We start from the raw sequence: 22001 nt of genomic DNA, 5'->3' as shown, positions 1-22001 counted from the left end.
TTTAATAGTTTTTCATAACTTCCTTTACGTGCTTTGTTTGATGCCTTTCTATTGATTATAACCTCGTTTAGTTTGAATATAGATATGATAAATAGATCTTAATTTGTCCAGCTTTATTTTATGATTGACGAGATATGTATCACTGATTCATTTCAAAACATACGTTTCAAGCATTTATACAACTTGAGCATCCACTATAGATGAGCCGCGGCTGTGGGAAGGAGGCGCGGCCGAGCAGCGGCATATGGTTATGTTTATTCTGGTTATGTAGTAATGAGGATTCTGGTTTGCATTTTGCTTCATCAAATGCAAGTTGGATTTGATGGAAGTTATTACCTGATGAATAATTAATATACACAACAATAACTTTCTTTATTTGTGTTGAACAAATTATTCTAATATAGTACTCCCTCCGTCTCAAATAATTCGGGTCACTTTGACCGGGCACGAGTTTTAAGAATTGTAATGAAAAGTGGGTTGAAAAAGTTAGTGGAATGTGGGTCCTACCTTTATATATTAGTTTTATAATAAAATGTGAGTAGGAATGAGTTAGTGGAATATGTGGTCCACTACCTTAAAATGAAAAAGTGAAATATACACAACAATAACTTTCTTTATTTGTGTTGAACAAATTATTCTAATATAGTAGAATCGAATAAAAGAATGGGCCAGGTCTTGAACAAATTATTATAGTAGAATCGAATAAAAGAATGGGCCAGGTCCAAGTCACTTAAATGATGTCGCCTTTCATTTATTTTTCACATCAATATGTCGAGTTAATAAATTGTGAATGATTTAAGATATATAAAAAAATTGATTGTTATTGGACATTTATTTTGATTCCTGATTAAATCATGAAATTGAGTTAGTGATAAATTTGCATAAATTTCACATCCTTAATTGCACATTTTATACATTTTTAGCTTTATAAGATAAATTTATGACGATTAATTAATAAAATATAATGATATATTTACCGTTCAACGTTTACTTAGAAAAGGATTTCATTCGAATTTCTGTATAATGATGCTGTATTGACACACCCCTAAATACTAGTGTGTGAATAATTATATTATTGAAAAAATTGATATTGTAATTTGGAATTAATAATATATATTGTGACACATTATTTATAATTCAAAATCAATTCGATAAAATATCTCCTCAAAAATTGGGTAAAATATTATTTATAATATAAAGCTAACATCGTAAATGTAATCAATTTGATAAATAATTTAAATAAACATCATAATTGTGAAATTTTTACTAATATATTAAAAGTGGATTAACATCACTGCAAAAATATAAATATTGTATTGATTTATTTGCTTCAAATTTAATTTTTATTTAGAGTTTGCATTTGATTACATCGATATACATATTAGTCTAATTATTTATTTTAGCAAATAATTCAATACGTGACCAGTTTAAGTGTATATTAAACATATTTGCATATTAAATTTCAAATTTTATTTTTATATTTCAATTGGCTAGTATTTCTCTATTACGAAAAAAAAAATGTTTTAATACAAATTCCAAAATTCTAAAAAGTGCAAAATAAGAGAAATTTTAAAAGAGGGAACATCTTTTTTAGTCCACGAACTTTGCCAAAGTATCATTTTAGGTCCGTAAACTTTGAAAGTCTGTCAACTATGGGTTAATATCAATTGAAGTACTTTTGTACTATTTCCAAGTTTTTATGGACGAAAATACCCTCAATACCTAGGGTATATATTTTTAATAAACTTATCATATACTCATAATTTTTATAAATATCTTTACAATATATTTTTGATTAATTTTCTTAATATAATTTGACCTTCAATAGTATCACTTAATTTTGTGACGTGCAAAAAAAGATCCTTATTCAATTTTTTATTATAAAGAAAAGTTCTTTATTCAATTTTAAAATTTTTTAATATAAAAAATTGAAGAAGCAATTTTACTTGCATGTCACAAAATTAAGTGATAATATTGAAGGTCAAATTATATTTAGAAAATTAATCAAAATATATTGTAAAGATATTTATAAAAAATATGAGTATATGATAAGTTTATTAAAAATATATACTCTTTAAGGTATTGAGGGTATTTTCGTCCACCAAAACTTGGAAATAGTATTTCAATTGATATTAACCCATAGTTGACAGACCTCAAATGATATTTTCAAAGTTCACGGACCTAAAATGATACTTTGACAAAGTTCGTGGACCAAAAAAGATGTTCCCTCTTTTAAAAATTACGGTTCCAATTCAATATACTAGCAGCTTTGAACTGAAAACATTGAAGTTAAAGTAAATAATAATTTAATTAAACTATCATAATGTTAATAATAATGTATGTATATTTTTGCCAAAATCACCGATCAACATATTTGTGTGTTATTTTTTTTCTTTGTTTGATTTTATATTTTCTAATAATTATTTTTTATTTTATATATTTATGATTTCAGATTTCATGATATTTTTATGAATTTATAAAATTATTTTATATTATAAAATAAGTTTAAATAAAAGAAAATGGATGGTGCATTCGCACGTGGGCGTGGGTGATACTAGTTGATGAAATAAAAAGGGACTTGGTCTTTGGGCTTGTGATAGAATATAAAAGATAATGGACCAACTTTTATTAACAGCTTCAGCCCATTCCATTAATCATTGAAAAAAAACAAGTGCATGTTTATTATTAGGAGTAATACCTCATGGTACTTTTTCATCTGGATTAACTCGGTAATATTAAAATATTAATAATCAGCTAAAAGGTTTTAGTTAACAGCCATTGAAACAACAGAATAAATTTGTTATGTATTGAGACAATGCCATATTCAAGTCTTGTGCTCATACCTCTTTGTTTAATGATGTTTGCTTTTCTTTACAAGTTTTACCTTTCATATACTCCATATTATACCATGGTGGAAATCGAGGAGGAGGTGATGCATTTCCAAGAAGAAGATAATAATTCACTTACCTTTTTTACGTCTTAAATATGTTTTTTTTTTTTTTTTTAATATTTTCAAATCTCAATTAACATTGTTTCCCAAAATCATTTTATGGAGGATATTTTTTCCCTTACCATAGTTTCTTGTTTTATCCCACTACTACTCGTGGGATCCGCATTTTGATAATAAACTACACTAAATAATAGTTTGACTGCCCAACAAATCATAAACTTATTTTATTCAATTTTCTCATTACTAATTCATTTGTCTATTAAATAATTTATTTTTTATACTCATAGTTAGTAATTAATTAATTAATAGTACTTTTTTATTTTCTGACACTAGTAATTTGGTACTTATAATTTTTGTTTATTTGTTCATTGATGGTCATTGATGTTGTTTAATACTAGTACTTATTAAAACAGTCATATATATTGTTATTGTATGCATCTTCAATTTATATTATTATCATAACTTTTCAAATTTTTCTCGTGCGAAATATGCAACAATTTTAATTAAGTGTGAAACCCCAATATAAAAATATTGGCTACGCCATTGAGTGAAATATTAATATACTTATAATTTTTCTTAATTAAGTAACCTACCTGAAATATATCAAGTAAACGATGAAGAGTCTTTGAACAACAAATAATAGGGATCTCGAAGCTTGGGATACCATCTAAATTTATACTACTTCTGTTTCATAGTAATAGAGGCATTTCATTTTGTGCACTCGTTTTGAAAAAATAATTATAAATAGTTAAAATGGAGAAAAAGTAAAGTAAGAGGGATAATATGGTAGATAAGACTTTCTCTACATTATTTTTTCTCTTACTTTACTCTCTATTCATTTTAACTACTCCCTCCGTCCCAAGGTATTAGACCAACTTTCCTTTTTGGGATGTCGCAACATATTAGACTTATTTCCTTTTTTAGCAAAAGCATTTTTCTTTATTTTATTCTGCACCTACTTTTTTCTCTCTTCTCTCCCCTACTTTTTTCCTCTTTCATACTTTACTTTCTCCACTTTAACTATTTAAATATCAATTCCTTAAATCATCTCTATTCAAAAGAAGTTAACTATTTATTATCGTTTTTTCAAAACGAGCGTAGAAAATAAAATGTCTCTAATACTATAGAACAGAGGGAGTACTTATTACTCAAATATAAACTTTGTTAAAATCCTTCTCAAATATAAAGACTTGTACCTAACTCTGATGTATGGTCGCGGAGGGCCTTGTACTAAAATACAAAGGTCTTAATCTTGACCGAACCCGTGAGTAGCTGTACCTAAAAGAGAATATATAAACGAAAAGCAAAGTAAAAATATATTCCAAATGGTTATTTGGTTTTGAATTCCAATAGGGTAGAAATTGTACAAGTCATCATCCATTTCCATGGCATGGGAGTAATGACCCCATCTTATTCCTCACTACTTTCACTCCAATTCCATTATCACCAAACCATACATACCACATCATGGAGTACTACCTTAGTTAAAAATATCTGATGTAACATAGCATTAGCAATACATCTATACAATATATATTTTGTTTTATTTACTGGAAATTTAGTCCTTAATATATCAGTCACGATGCGTCCAAAAAATAGACAACATTTAAATCAACCCGTGTTTTAATGTGCAATCGGTAAAGTAAGATAGAGGTAGAAAGAAAACGTGATTGAAGTATTGTTAGTTAAGAATGAGATCCACCTCATTTGTCATTAGTGAAAAAAAATACTCCATCTGTCCCACAAAAGATGTCACACTTGTGGGACGACACGAGATTTTAGGAGGTTCTATTTTGTGTGTTAATATATAGTGATATAAAATTAATATAAATATATATAATATCGCATTTTAAAACCGAACCGAACCGAAAAATCGAAAAAACCGAACCGAATTTCAAAATGTCGGTTTGGTTCGGTTCGGATATTTGGTTTTCGGTTATTTTGCTCACCCCTATTTTTAATGGACATCCTAAAATGGTAAAAATATGATCGATTTTTAAAAGGACCGATGAAGTATTATAATTTTAAACATGATGCATAATGGTACAATATAGTACTCCCTCCGTCCATTTAAGATTTATACGTTTTCCTTTTTAGTTTGTCCCAACTAAGATGACACATTTCCTTTTTTTGGTAACTTTCTCTCTCCAATTAATACACTCAACCACTTTTTTCTCACTCCTATTAAAATATTCATCTTTATCTCTCTACTTTAATACTTACACTCACCTTCTCTCTCCAATTAAACACTTTAACCAATAACTCCTAAAACCCCGTGCCGGCTAAGCAATGTGTCATCTTAGCCGGGACGGAGGGAGTATTATTCTAATCGATTAAAAAGGCATGTAAAAATGAAATTTGATTAATATGAGTAAGAGAAATAAAATTGAAAGTTAAACCTACGGCCCACGGCCCACAGGCCCGACACTCTCCTGAAGCTCTATATAATAAGTTAAAACCTAGTAGGATTTTGTGTTCACCGCTGCAAAATGGATCCAAGCAATGTGAGCCATCAATTGAAATTGTTGAGTAAGGCTGCGGAAGAAGTGCGTGAATTAGAAGAGAAAATTGAAAGGGATGAAGCACATCTGCAAATGATTTGTGAGAATTTGAGGTCAAGACCTTCTTTAACGCTGTCGGGGCCTCGTCAGGTTGAATTCTTCAACCGTCACTTGCAGCCCTATGATGGTGTTGTCAGAGTCAGATCTAGTATCTAACTCAAATGTAATTGCTTTTCGGATGTATGTAATTGCGGTTTGAATGTAATAAATCAAATGTAATTGCAGATTCTTGCAATTATCTCTACTCCTACCTTTTCCTCTCTTTTCTTTTTTTTTTTTTTTACATATGGCAGATAATTTTTTATTCATGATTTTTTATTGTTGTGTATCCAAAGAGTAAAGACAGTGTTTAATTTTTTTTTAATTTCTCTAACTTTGCACTTACATAATTTTGGAATTTATATTAGTTAAAGTTGGGCTTGCATAATTGAGTTTAATAATTAAAGAGGGCCTTAAAAATGGGCTTGCATAATTGAGTTTAAATTTTTTTATACGATGTAATAATCTATAATTTCAGTCTAGCTAATAATCAAGTATACAGAGAGAATTTAGTGAAGTGAGTACTATGTAGACATTTTTAGAGTAGCAAAGCAAACTCGTCGTAATGCCTCTTCATGATTTCAATTAAAAGTGCATTAATTTGGATATTTTTTCTTGGTTCTGCCTAAATGCTTTGATTTTGATTATATGATTCTGCTTTCAATAATGCGCTCAAAAATGGATTCACTCAATTATTTCAACTTTCACCTGTCAAGGGTCTATTTCTTCTCATAAAGCCTTTGTAAATTGTAATCCAACTAGACTAATTCATGTATCACACACACATATGATGTTGGTTGATATCTCATTTTTCTGCAATGAAAATACAGTACATTGTTACAACTTTCACATCATAAGAATATGATACATCATTACAACTTTCACATCATAAGAATATGATACATCATCACAACTTCCACGTTACAAGAATCTGTTTCAGAAAAGAGTAGTACTATTATTTTATATCTCTGTCTTTCTTATACATACACACCCCTTTTCTTTCACACTTTTAAATACTAAAATCAAGCATGCATATTTTCTACAAATCAGTTAGTAACTTAATTAGTAATTCTTCTTCCTATACTCCTAAATCAGTTTCATTTTCTTCCAATTTCACATCATCAAATGTATGAGGAAATCTTTGCTTATTTCGGTTTTTGATTGAGGCTGAATTTCTGGATTTTTGACTGATTAATTTGTGGAATGTTTGGTTTTAGAGAGATAGAGATGGGAAGATTTGATTAAATGAGTGGATATTACTATATAACTATAAAATGTCCAATTATGGATATAAAATTTATGTATATATCTTAAAAACCATTCACAATTTTTTAGCATGACAAATTGATGTGAAATTAAATTAAAATAGGGACATCATTAAGTGGGTTGGGACTGGCCCATTCTTTTATTTAACGTAATAATGAAATTATTGGCTTGTATATTACCCCCTATTCAACTAAAATCGAACTATAGCATTTAGTGCAGCAAAATGCAAACCAGAAATAGGCTATTTTTCAGGACATAACCATAAATTCCACAAATAATATCCAAAGTAAAACCAAGAGGAGACATTAGCAAAAATCAAACAATATCCATAACACTCCTTCGATTCTTCCCTATAGTTTAAAATGACTGTATGGACATATTTATTTGTCATATAAATTTGTGTCTATTTTATTATTCGCAATTTAATACTTAATCTTTGGGATCATTTATAGCTTTAACAATTTTGTAATTAATTATACCCCTCAGATTTCTATGTGAAATTGCATTTGAGATTCATACATGAATTATATTCATGAGTCCTTGTTTTATTTTCTTACACTTTTATGTCCAAGAATTTTACCCGAACTGCTATTTATTTTCATGTCTGATTTTTAGTCTTATTTTTCAATTTACTTGCAACTTATTTTCTAACGATGACCAACATGTATATATCTAATTTCTATTATGCATTCTCTAATTTTTTTCCCTCTCATTCTTCATCTATATCTCTTGCAACTCTCTATTGCCCATGTTGCAACAATTTTCGGCCATGCTGATACTAAAAAAATACTCGCTTTGTCCCATTAGAAATGAAATGTTTTCTCATTTGGATAGTCCCATTAAAACCGAAACGTTTTCTAACATAGGAATAATATCATCTTTACTATTTCATCTCTCTCTCCAATATTTCACAAAATAACACTACAAAAATCACGTGTCAGAATCAAATATTTGATATTTAATGGGACGGAAGGAGTATCTAAAACTTGGGCCCACCAATTTAAATTTTTGGCTCTGTCACGGAGCATGGGTAAACCTAATATTTCAAAGCATAGTTTCCATGATTAGCAAATAGTGAAACGTTGCAATTCATAAAAGTGAGGTACTCTTTTTTGTGTAAATCTTGAAACTCACTCAATTTCTAACGAGACCACTCACTCATATAATTGAAAAGTAAAAAGAAATGGATGGAAAATGCATTAACATTTCAACTTTAAAATACTTATTATAAATGGACACAAAATTAACATTCACTAGTGAAACAATTTTTCAGGCCCACAAATTGTATCCCTGCAACAGCAATACACAATACTGGGAGAGAGACTAGAAATTAATGGGATGATGCTTTATTTCTCATACACTTTCTTTAATCATCTCCCATTTTAATTATATCTCACGGGATGGGATCAGTCAAGACATTGTACCTTCTCCCAGCCTTCTCTTTCTTTCGCTTTTTTCCATAAAATTTTAAATATTCAAAAACATTGTAAGATCTGAAAATATTAAGTATAGTTATCATTCTTCAAAGAAAAGTATTTAGCTCAAAAATATATTTTTTTCTTTCGTTGACACATTTGGTGATTTGATTAACATTTAATTGGCAATATTTTTATCTTTCAATTTTAAATAATAAAGTAGTTTAAATATAGTTATCATTCTTGAAATAAAATAATTATCTCAAAAATATGTTATCCCCCCCTTTTTTTTTTCTTTCTTTGTTAATTATTTTATACATTTGATAAAATTATAGTTATCATTCTTGAAATAAAATAATTATCTCAAAAATATGTTATCCAAGATTTTTTTTTCTTTCGTTGTTAATTATTTTATATATTTGATAATTTCATTAACATTTATTTTGGGGCATTCAATTTCAAATACTCTTACTGTATTAATTATAGTTATCATTTTTTTAAAATATTTTATTTCAACAATATAACGCCAGTTATTATTTTCAGATTTTACAAAAAAATCAGTATTTAAATGAAAGAAAAAAAATTAAGGATAGACATATATTTTAGCTAAATATTTTCATTTCTTACCGTGTGTCAGTGTAGGGCTGAGAAAAAATACCGAAAAAATGATATATCGCTCGTATCGTATTGAAAAATATCGAAAAATTATCGAATTTTCGGTATATCGTAATTTTCGATACGATACGGTATCGTATCGTAAGTTTTCGATACGATAACGATATGAATTTCCTTATATCGATATATATCGAAACATATTGAAATTCAATACATATTGAAGTTAAAAATTATAAATATATACAAATACATTAATTCATTCATATATTTAGAAAATATATATATGAAACCCTAATAAGAACACTATTTATTTTATTGTGTTGAAGTTTTAATAATTTTTGTGTTATATTTCAGTTTTGAAATTATATTTTTCGATATACAGGTATTCAATATGATAACGATATTGATATTATCCATATCGAAAGTTCGATATATCGAAACTTTCGATACGATAACGATATAAAATTCTTTCATATCGATATTTTCGATACGAAACACGATACAACGTTTTCGATACGATATATCGTATCGACCCACCCCTATGTCAGTGTCTTCATTGTTTAATCCTAATTACTCCTATAAAATCAGAATAGAAATACTACTGAAATAGAAAGAGGAGAGACTGCGGTTTGTTCATATGTAATGCAAAAATGGAGACTAGTAAATATGTTTGTAGTATATTATACCATTCATCCAAAATCGAACTATTAGCATTTAGTGCAGCAAAATGCAAACCAGAATCCTTATGACTACATAACCAGGATAAAAATAATAGGCTATTTTTCAGGACATAATTAACCATAAATTCCACAAATTAGCAAAATCAAACAATCCATAACAAGAATCAAGCTTTCCTAGTAGTCCTCCCAATTTTATACTAATAGCAGCAGCCATTGGGATTGGAGCCTGGAGGTGGCTTCTTGTTCTCCATATACGGAGTAATAATTATGAACATAAATATATAATGAAAAGATTAGAAAAAGAAGCAAGGTAAAAACTTTAATCAAAGAAGTAAAAATTGAGGGTCATTAAATATATACAATTATGTGTATCTATCTTTTCTCTGTCAAATTTCATTTTTTCAATTATCAGTTTCTACTATAGGGCTCTTTTAGATTAGTTTAATATTTTTGTGTTTTACTGTCAAATTTCATTTTTTCAATTATCAGTTTCTAATATAGGGCTCTTTTAGATTAGTTTAATATTTTCGTGTTTTACTTAATTATTTAAGTATTTCATCCTCGAGATTAGGGTTGTTACATTTGATTTCAATTGTGAAAGGTTCTTACAAGCTTTTTTTTATTTAATTCAATTAAAGATGGTATTGAAAGGAAAGGGTTAATCAAATTTACCTATAAAAGGTCAATTAATGCTAGTACTCGTTTGGGTTTGTGAGTGTGTCCCCTTTCACAACATATTACTCATTCCGTCCCGCTTAAGATGACACGTTTTCCTTTTTAGTTTGTCCCGACTAAGATGACACATTTCTCTTTTTGATAATTTTCTCTCTCCAATTTATACACTCAACCACTTTTCTCACTCTTATTAAAATATTCATCCTTCTTTATCTCTCTACTTTTACTTACACCCACCTTCTCTCTTCAATTAAACACTTAAATCAATTACTCCTAAAACCCCATGCCGGCTAAGTAATGTGTCATCTTAGCTGGGACGGAAAGTAGTAATGGTGTAACTAGCTCACCTCAATACTCATCCTAATTTTGGCATTCCTAGTAGCAAGTGCATGACAGCTAGCAGCAATTTAATTTTTCTCTGGAATCCTTTAACTCGCAATAATTCAACTTTCACCATTTCAAGAATATGTTTCTTTAATAAAAATTTTCTCTATCCTTTTTCTCATAAACATACTAACACATGTTGAGTAAAATGACCCTAATTTGGGACCCACACCCTTCAAAATTAGTTCAAGAATCCAACGCCTAACCAAATGCTACATAGTTAGTACTAATAGTTAAAACTTAAAACAAATGAAATGATTTCAAATCATTTTAAAGAATAAATTAGTAAACAGTTATTCAAAACAAACTATGCCATTATTAAATAACAGTAATAAAGACTATAAATTATAAAGTTCATTATTTTTTTGATTGATTTTCAAAATCAAGAAACATACTAGAATTTAATTAAACCTTTTAGTTTGTTTAATTATTTATTTTTTATGAATAAATAAATAGAAATTTTAAGGTCGTGGGACCACAGTCTACTCACTTTAGAGCATATATGATATTTGGGAATTTACCACTTCATTACTAGATTAACACACATAATTTTTTTTAATATTTCAAGTTAAGAAAGTGATTAAATATGCATGGAAATGGCTCTACTTCTTTATTTGTTTATTTATTTTTATTTATTATAGAGCATAGATGTAGCATTTGTATTTAATTTATACTCAAGTACTCTTCCTATACAAATTTCTGATCTTTTCAATTTTTTAAGCATTAGTCAGATGATAGAAATGAGAGTCTTATTCGCGAACGGAGGGAGTACATGTTTCCTAAACATTTTTTTTTTCTGGATATTACATTTTAGGTGATTATAATATGTGAAATACTGCATATGGTTTTTTCTATAGAATCAGCGAATTACCTTTCTCTCTTCTGACTAATTAGAAAGAACCTTACTATTGATTATAGCCTAGCTTGATTTGAATATAGAGATATATAATTAGTCCAGTTTTGTTGATTGATGAAATATGTATAATTGATTCATGCCAAAACTACTTATCAATAATTTAAACTTTCACATGTCAAGAATCTGTTACTTCTCATAAAAGAGTTCTATTCTTTTGTAATCCAGTTATATTAATTCATGTATCTCTCTCTCATACACACACAATGAATATACGTTTATTTTCAACCTTCACAATTTTTCACTTTGTAAAAAATTCACTTTCATTTGCCTCATGCATGCCTGAGTGTATATTTAATGGATTACCTAGACATGGCTAGTGTTATCATGAAAATAAGCACCTAGCACGTAAAAGTGAAACACCGGACGTCCCGGCGGGCGTTGGAAATGGACGTCCGGTGCGGACACGGGAGATCCGCGATGTTGCTGGGACGTCCGTCGCGACGGCGGGCGGACGTCCGCCATTATGGCATGCCGACAAACGTCCGCGGCGGACGTCCGATGCAATTTTTAATTTTTTTTTTACAAACTCTATATATACGGCTCGTTGAATTTCATTTCATTCGCACCACTTGTTTTAATAAACGAGTTTCTCTCTCTACATTCATTTCTTTTGACGATAATTATGTATTTTTTTTAAAAATAAAGTGATTGCATTTTTTCCGTATTCGTGGCGAAATTTTAATTCCGTACATTGTTTAATTCCGTAAATTATTTAATTTGGTGAATTTGTGAATTTTTTTTATTGCCGGAAGTCCGCGCAGGAAGGGTGAGGGATGTCCGCCACTGTGCAGTGGGAAGTCCTTATGACGTGTCAGTGCTGTGGGAGGTCCTTACGACGTAGCAGGAGGTGTTTTGGGGAAGTACGTAGGGTAGGGCGGGGGACATCCGCCCCCATTGGAGATGCTCTTATATCAATTACAACCAATTAATTATATCCGATATCATTATGGAATTCAAAATAGGTATAAAGTTGTACTGATATGCAGATGTATACACCATATCTTTGTACTGAATCTTGATTATTAAATTTTACCATATTGCTATTGTAACGAGTAATTTATTTTTTGAAAAGAGATACGAATTCACGAGGGGGATATGTATTATTGATGATGAATCAAACCGTCACACACAGCCTTTTTATGAGCATAAAAATACTCATAATCATAACGTAAGGTGAAACAGTCACGGGAGATGCTTCAATTCTCCAATTTACGAAAAAAGTACTAGTTTATTCATTTAAGTTTTAAATTTGAATATCAAATCAAAACATTAAGAAGAATTGCGAATTAATATTACACCGAATACTGAGTCTCATGCTCAAATAAAAAGAGTGGGCATCATAGGTTGAGATAATTAATTATGAATTATTTAAGATATACGTAAAAATAGACTGTTAGTTGAGATTTTTGCGTTGGATAGAACCGAGAAATAAAAGATTATTGAAGTATCAGATTTTTAAATATGGCGTTTATCTTCATGTTGTTAATTGATTTTATTCCGGAGATAAAATTTCTCAAATAGTAGTAATGTAGTATTGATTTTTAATAGTTATATTAATTAATGCTAGATAATCCAAGCTAATTCCCGTTGCGTACAAATCATGCTTGACCTCCAATATTATTGGTTAAATTATCTAGATTGTGTGTATAAATTAATTATATATGTACATCTCTTCTTATAAGTTTGGTTTAAATTATTTTATGACTATTATTTATGACAAAATTAGAAATTTTAACTAATCAAGAATAATGCATGCGCCTAAAAAGTTATTTAAAATGGGGCATCGGTGGAAAGCAACCATGAACCATGTTTCAATAGTATAAATCTTAGAAATTAGAATATGTATGGATGAAGGCTTATAAATTTGAGCAATAATTTTAACTTTCACATTTTAAAGAATATGTTTCTTCCCACGCTTTTGTACTTAACTATACAATTTCATGTCTCTCCCCGTCTCATACACACACACACACACACACACAAATAATTTAGGTCCTTATATATCTCTAGACACCCATTTTTCTCTGCAATCAAAATGACATACACTATTTTAACTTACAAGAGTCTTTTCCTTTATGAAAAGAGTCTATGCTTTTGTACTCCATCTATATTATTTCATCTCTCTCTGCCTCATACAGACACACACACATTATTGTGGAACTCATGGTGCTAATTAATTTGCATGGTAAGCACATAATAGTGGCTTAAATTATGTTCAGAGATTGTGCACACAAATTCTCAATTCAGCCCCTTCCCTCATTCAATCTCTTGCGATGTAGTCTTTTATAGCACTGATTTGATAAGGGCTCAAGATTGATTCTTGAAATTTCAAAAAGTTTAGCAGTAGAAAAAACTGTACGTACACGCCATTTAGATTTAGATTTAGATTTTTATAGCCATTCTCCATCTCTTAATTCCCACTTTATATAGTAATACTAAAAAATAATAGGAGTAAAGGTCAATTTTGGTCCTAAACATATTACCGAAATACGAATTTGGTCCAAAATATTCAATTTTTGAAAAACGAGTCCATAACAAATGATATCCGTGTCGATTAGGTCCATTTTTTTACGGTTCCATCAATTTTTTACGATCAACCATCAATTAGCGAAAAGTTTATGAGCGCACACAACCTTTTTATAAGCATAAAATATATGCTCATAAAATCACAAATAATTTGAGCCAATTTCCTTAAAATATTTATGAGCGCACACAACTAATTGCTTTATTCACGATTGCCTTAATTTTTGTAAAACTGAACAATCTTTAATGTTTAACTTTTTTCTTTATTTCATATTGAAGTAATTAAATGAAAATCATGATTTGAATGGATATATGCGTGATCTTAGGATAGAAAAAAGGCAAAATACATACTTAGGTCCTTATACTTTAGTCAAAATATTCATTAGATCCTTGTACAATTCTTTTGTTTTAATAAGTCCTTATACTTTTCACAATATTTGTATCAGGTCCTCGTACAATTTTTTCGTTTTAGTAGGTCCTTATACTTTTATCATAACTTTCATTAGGTCCTTGTACAATCTTTTATTTTAGGGACTTTTTTACATTTATCTTGGATAATAATCTAAATTTAATTAAATTTAATGAACTTTTTAATATTCAATTATTTAACTTAGCATAATCTATAAATATAATATCATCTTGTTATCCAATAAGCTCAATAAGTTGTAGAGAATAATAAAAAGATTAACCGTGATGATTGAAGATTAAAATCGAAGTTTTTTTAGAATAACTATACGAATTTTCAATTGATTATTTATATTTATATTGAAAGATACGTTTCCTGAATATATATAATTATAAGATAAGTTAAATAATAAAATTAAAAGGTTCATTAAATTTAATTAAATATAAATTATTATCTAAGATAAAAGTAAAAGAATATCTTAAAATAAAAAATTGTATAAGGACCTAATAAAAGTTATAATTAAAGTATAAGGACCTACTAAAACGAAAAAATTGTACGAAGATGTGATGAAATTTATGAAAAAGGTATAAGGACCTATTAAAACGAAAAAATTGTATGAGGACCTAATCAACATTTTAATTAAAGTATAAGGACCTAAGATTGTGTTTTGCCTAGAAAAAACTGCATGCCTACTTTACATAAATTTCCAAAACTAGCCTTTTCGTTTTATATATCGAATAAAAGGATTGTTCCGGTTTTTAATATCGATTAAAGATGGTCTTTTTGTTTCCATGTCCAAATTAAACTTTCCTTTTATATTTCGACGACGACGATGACGATGATGATGATGATGATGATGATGATGATGATGATGATGATGATGATGATGATGATGATGATGATGATGATGATGATGATGATGATGATGATGATGATGATGATGATGATGATGATGATGATGATGATGATGATGATGATGATGATGATGATTTTTATATGATGATGATGATGATGATGATGATGATGATGATTTTTATTTATTTATTATTATTTGGCAAAACACATTCTTAGGTCCTTATACTTTAATCAAAATGTTTATTAAGTCCTCGTACAATTTTTTCGTTTTAATAGGTCCTTATACCTTTCTCATAAATTTCATCACATCCTCGTACAATTTTTTCGTTTTAGTAGGTCCTTATACTTTAATTATAACTTTTATTAGGTCCTTATACAATTTTTTATTTAAGATATTCTTTTACTTTTATCTTAGATAATAACTTTTAGTAGGTCCTTATACTTTAATTAAATTTAATGAACCTTTTAATTTTATTATTTAATTTATCTTATGATTATAAATATTCAGGGAAACGTATCTTTCAATATAAATATAAATAATCAATTGAAATTCGGATAGTTATTCTAAAAAAAACTTCGATTTTAATCTTCAATCATCACGGTTAATCTTTTTATTATTCTCTACAACTTATTGAGATTATTGGATAACAAGATAATAGTATCTTTATAGATTATGCTAAGTTAAATAATGGAATATGAAAAAGTTCATTAAGTTTAATTAAATTTAGATTATTATCCAAGATAAATGTAAAAAAGTCCCTAAAATAAAAGATTGTACAAGGACCTAATGAAAGTTATGATAAAAGTACAAGGATCTATTAAAACGAAAAATTGTACGAGGACCTGATAAAAATATTTTGAAAAGTATAAGGATCTATTAAAACGAAAAAATTGTACAAGGACCTAATGAACATTTTGACTAAAGTATAAGGACCTAAGTATGTATTTTGCCTTATTATTTTTTTAATCATCTTATAAAAGTCCATTCATACAACCTCTTTTTTTTATATCGATTAATATATTTATTTACTTTCTCTTTACGGTTTTCACCTTTCCGCCGTCGTGTTTTTTTCTTCGTTACACTAAAATTATGACGAAACAGATTAGAAACCAGGTATGATTTACTCAATCAACGGACGTTTATGTTTTTATTTTCTCTTTTTCTTTTTAAATTGGATAGAGTAATTATAATATTTGAAATATTTCAGATGGTGCACGAAGATAGACTAAGCTAATTACCTAATGATATTTTGATATCTATAATCTCTCGACTGACTCTTAAAGAAGCTACCTCGACTTGCATACTTTCAACTTGTTGGCGACATCTCCATACCTACGTGAGCCATCTCAATTTCCCAAAGTACAGATATGGCATTGACAAAAAGTCAAATTACGTAAGTATGATCGATCATGTCTTGAATTCATACAAAGGCACTCAGATAAAAGAGTTTGTGGTGGACTTGTCCATGTCCCCTCAAGACTGTGACAATTTTGACAAGTGTTTCGAGTTTGCCATAACTAAGAAAGCTGAAATAATTTGTTTACATGGTCTGTTTCATAACAATGGTCCATTTCTTAGATTTCCAATTAGTTATAGTTAGCAATTAAATGATGAGTTAGCAATTGATCACTCCCCTAGTTTATTTTATAAGTTTTTCATAACTATCTTCAGTTTGATGCCTTACCCTTGATGATACGTTTATTATTCCACATCTCTTTCATATCTTGCATTATTATTAGTTGCATTATTTAGTTAGATATTTAGGGAGTGCATATCTTTTCCATATCTTTTGTCTTGGTCGCTAAGTTAGTATCCCTATTATAAATAAGTCTATTTTTATTCTCTTTATTCAATCAATGAAATAACATATTTTGCTTTACTTTTTTATTGTTTATTTTCTTTCTGCAAACTCTAGTTTATAGATTGATTGATGAGGCTCGGTTTCCTCGCGACTTTTTCCTATCTTTTGACTCGATAAAGGGTTAAACCCTTATCAGTTGATTATAACCTCGCTTAATTTAAATTAGAGATGATAAACGGATCATAATTAGTTTAGCTGTGTTGATTGATGAGAAATATACCATTGATTCTTTTCAACATGAGCACGTTCCAGACATTCGTTCAACTTTTTTTATATTGTTTAATTTTCCTAAGTGTGATTCAAATAAGAATTTGATCAGGATATATGGCACAATATTCATTGGTTGCATTTTTCTCTGCATTTAATGCAGCTTTAATATTTTTATAAACAGAAAAGATGATGGATTTCTCTTACTGACTTTATTATGAAGTTAAATTGCTGGAAAAGAAATATGCATTTGCTGAAAAGTTGGTTTGATATTTTGCCAAAAGGTCGGATGCAGAGACGTAAATTTGATATAAATAAAAATGAGAGCTTTTTCAAGTAAAAAATGTTTGCTATAGCCTATTGTTTATGTGTATTACAGTATAATATTCTTATGGAATATAAACAAGCGATTAGTTCAATTCTAATGTCTCCTCTTGGTTTTACTTTGGATATTATTTGTGGGATTTATATGGTTTGGGCTTGGGCTTGGCCCATAATTACGCAATACTATATAGTTAAATCTAATCCACAATCTACACACCCCCAAAATGGATCGACGCAATGAAAGGCGTGAAGCTCTAAGGCGTCGACAATAAGAGGTAGATCAAAGGCATCGATTAGGTTATTTGTTTACGTTGGTTAGTAGTGAGGAGCGACTCGATCGACTTCTAATAATGCAGACCCAATATAGTTAAATAAAAGAAATATATAAAATATACTCCAACAATGTTGATAAATAAATATATTAGTCAATCTATTTTTAATATTTATAAATTATTATAGTAACATATTGTTGATATCTTTTTATCATCATCATTAATTATTTTTTTTAAAGAAAATAAACCATTCATCAAAAGACTAGGTACTACGTTTCTGTATAAACAAAATTCTACAATGTCAATATGTGAAGAATAGTTATAGTGGAGATTATAAAGGCTCATGATTAATTTCCGTAAATAATGAAAGGGAAAATTAGTAATGAAGAAAAAATTTTAATCAACGAAGGTTAACAATCATGTGTATTTAACTTTTCTCTTTGTCACATAGTATTTGATTATATTTCCAAGTCAACATTGATTTTCGATATTTTATAATTCTCTCTTTATTTTTGAGTTATCAATTTCTAATATCTTTTAGATTAAGTAAGTATTTTTGTGTTTTAAGTATTTCATCCTTGAAATCAGATTCTTGTAATGAGAAAGTTGCAATAATGTATCATATTCTTATAATGTGAAAGTTGTAATAACGTACTCCCTTCCGTCCACGAATAAGAGTCCCGTTCACTTTTTTTGCACTTATTTTGTAAAATATATTAGATCGACCCTTTCTTATACTACTACATAGATGCTTATAAGATAAAAATTTGCTACTTTGTAGAGTTTGCTACTTTAAAAAAAAATTCAAAGGCTAACATGTCCTACAGATACTCTACATGTGAAATCAGGATTCCTCTACCCATCATGCGATCATGTGTGTCAGTGTGTGTCTGTGTGTGTATGAGAAAAGGAGAGAGTGACAACAAAAGCATTCACTCTTTTCTCAAAGAAACATATTCTTGAAATGGTGGAGGTTGAATTATTGTGAATTAAAGGATTGCAGAGAAAAATTGAGTTGTTGCTAGCTGTATGCACTTGCTTCTATGAATGCCTAAATTAGGATTAGTGTTCAAATTGATTGAAAGAGTTTTGAGTAGCAGATGTAGAGGAGCATCTAGCTAATAATAGTATAGAGGCGAAGAGGTGATGTGACATGAGATATTGAGGTGTAGCCGTGTAGCTAATACTCCTTTTATATAGTGAGTAAACAAATGAATATTAATCAAAATTAATACTATTAATTGACTTTTTTAGGTAGATTAGATCGACCCTTTCTTATACTACTACATAGATACTTATAAGATAAAAAAAATACTAGTAGTAAGTGCGGAGTATAAGTTAATTAATGGAGTATTAAAGTCTTATACGATCAGCATTATTTTAGCCTATAAAGTGTTACGAATTGCAGTTCGTTACATATACTAATTGACAACATGATAGATTTTATTTTCGAATGTCTCCAACCTTATATTTTATAGTATATTTAAATATAAATACTAGCTGCATCTATACCCTATTAGTATTAAAAAAACAAAGACGTGGAGCAGATTTCAATATTTCATGCATACTTTCGAACCATATCTTCTAGTATAATTATTTAATCACTTTCTTAACTTTAAACTAAGAAAAAGGAGAGAGTGACAATAAAAAAGGTCACAGTCACGGTCGACTCCAAGGGCATTTATATACCGTCACGTCAGCATTTTATCCTCTTTCCATTCCACCTGCAGTGGGGCGAACTATATCCCGCCCTAAGCGACGTCCTAAACATTTTATCTATTATTTGAATATTTAAATACTTCAAAATTTGGAAAAAAAAAACTTCATTTCATTAAAATTAAAACATTATAATACGAAATTAAAAAATTACAACTTCTCAACGGCGGCGGTTGCGGTTCCAAACTTCTTCAATCATGTCGGTCATGAGCTGAGTATGGTCTTGTTGGCTGCGCATTGACTCCTATCGCTGTAGAACCGCACCGAAGCCCATCGGTAATCCTCGAGTGACGGGCGAGGTCGCCGTGCTGGAGCTAGATCCGGCTTCATCATCCACCCAATTGGTGACATGTCCACGTTCTTGTTCGACTATCATGTTATGCATGACGATGCACGCATGCATGACGCCGGCGATGACTTCCTTGTACCAGAAACGCGCCGGGCCTTTCACGATTGCCCACCGCGATTGGAGCACCCCAAAAGCCCGCTCCACATCCTTTTGCGCGGACTCCTGATTTGACGCAAACAAGACTCTCCTCTCACCAATTGGGCAGCTGATCGTCTTCGAAAAAACAGGCCACCTTGGGTATATGCCATCGGCCAAGTAGTACCCCATATAATGTGTGCGGCCGTTGGCAGTGAATTGGATGGCCGGACCGCGACCCCTGCACTGATCGGCGAATATGGTGTCGTTGACGTCGGTGGTGCAAGCCGTGCACCGTCTCGTGCATCCGCATCATGCTCTAGCAATCATCAGCAGTCGGGCGTCGCAAATATGTGTCGCCAAAAGCCTCCACAACTAACTTACAAAATTTCTTGAGACATTCGTGGTCAGTTGTCTCCCCGACGTGAAGGTACTCGTCGAACATATCCGCTGTTGTGCCGTAGGCCAACTGGCGGATTGCAACCGTGCACTTCTGCAACGCCGTAAGTCCGGGTCTGCCGATCCCGTCTTTCCTATACCGGAAGTACTCATCACATCCCTCCAACGTGTGCACAATGCGGAGAAAAAGATCTCGGCTCATTCTAAAACGTCGGTGGAAAACATTCGGGCCCCACCTTGGATTCTCGGTAAAATAATCTGCGAACAGACGTTCGTGCGCTACGTCGTGCTCGCGAGGGACATACGTCCGACGTCGTATCGGGCGAGGGACCCGCGCCGCCTCCTCCGCCGCCGCCTGCTCCTGCTGCATCTGTGCCAAGTATTCCGCCTTGCTTCATTAGCGACATCGAACAAGGCTCGAGTCAAGGCCCGTCTGTAGTCATCCGATGTACTCAAATCGTAGTCATCGGGATTCATTTTTTAGACGATGAGAGAGAATAATTGAAGAGAAATTGAAGAGATGTGAAATTGGAGTGTGTGAAATGGTAGAGAATTGTAGTTTTTAAATAAGAAAAAAAATTGGAAAAAAAACAAAAACAAAACGCGTGAGCATCTTCCGAGACGCCACAGTGGCGGACGATGAGCATCGTCCGCGCTTCGTCCGCGGACGATGTATCGGGCGCAGACGATGGTTAACCCATTGTCCGCGATGCTGCAGTGGCGGACGATACGACGGACGATGTCGTCCACACCATTGCGGATGCTCTAACGTTCAAATCTGTCTTAATATTAGTTGTTGAGCTGATAATATGTATAATACGGCCCACTAATGTTTAATAATATGAATAGATCTCGCTACTAATACTGATCCAACAATTTGAATTGCTTTTATTCAAATTGCCACTAATTCCACATAATATCAAATCAAGTATTCGCTAGTTAATATTACATGGAATACGGAGTCTCATGCGCAAATAAAACAATAAAAATGGAGAAATGATAAAATAAGTGTCTAAAAGTGACCGGGACTCCTAACGACGGATGGAGGGAGTACTGTAGTATTGATTTTTAATATTTATATTAATAGTTTAGCTCTTCATTAGTTATATCCAATATCATTAAGTACACATATATCACACATGTATAGATTTATTGCACGTGTGGTATGATTTCAGCCTAAGTTGTCATTCCTTACTGGGCCTTTGATTGTCTATTGTTTAGGGACACTTCATGATTTACTTAATTATCAAAATTTATACTACTATTAATATTTCACTCAAATCATTGAAAAAAATATTTGCCAAACTAACACATCGTTACCCTAAAAGGGTTTAGGGTTTAGGGTTGAAACAAGCTAGGGAGATGATGTATAGGGTGTCGTCCCACAATTGTGACATATTTTGTGGGTCGGAGGGAGTAGGTTCGTAAAATAATTTAAACCAAACTTATAAGAAGAGATGTACATATATAATTAATTTATACACACAATCTAGATAATTTAACCAATAATGG

General features: G+C 30.5%; 2 protein-coding genes across 2 annotated transcripts; both read right to left on the bottom strand.

Annotated features, from left to right (window-relative positions):
- Positions 1 to 19910: 19910 nt before the first annotated feature.
- LOC125200528 lies at positions 19911 to 20282 on the bottom strand. The gene has a single exon (XM_048098164.1). The coding sequence runs from the start codon at positions 20280 to 20282 to the stop codon at positions 19911 to 19913; it is 372 nt and encodes a 123-aa protein (XP_047954121.1).
- A 127-nt stretch (positions 20283 to 20409) lies between these two features.
- On the bottom strand, positions 20410 to 20859 carry LOC125200527. Its single transcript, XM_048098163.1, has one exon. The coding sequence runs from the start codon at positions 20857 to 20859 to the stop codon at positions 20410 to 20412; it is 450 nt and encodes a 149-aa protein (XP_047954120.1).
- Positions 20860 to 22001: the final 1142 nt, after the last annotated feature.

Source organism: Salvia hispanica, chromosome 1 (assembly GCF_023119035.1).
Source record: "Salvia hispanica cultivar TCC Black 2014 chromosome 1, UniMelb_Shisp_WGS_1.0, whole genome shotgun sequence".
Classification (NCBI taxonomy): Eukaryota; Viridiplantae; Streptophyta; class Magnoliopsida; order Lamiales; family Lamiaceae; genus Salvia; species Salvia hispanica.
This window is presented reverse-complemented; position numbering and strand designations above follow the sequence as displayed.

Bases quoted from the DNA above. Each gene is read 5' to 3' on its own strand.
- LOC125200528 (XM_048098164.1), bottom strand. From the start codon at position 20,282: ATGGGGTACTACTTGGCCGATGGCATATACCCAAGGTGGCCTGTTTTT.
- LOC125200527 (XM_048098163.1), bottom strand. From the start codon at position 20,859: ATGCAGCAGGAGCAGGCGGCGGCGGAGGAGGCGGCGCGGGTCCCTCGC.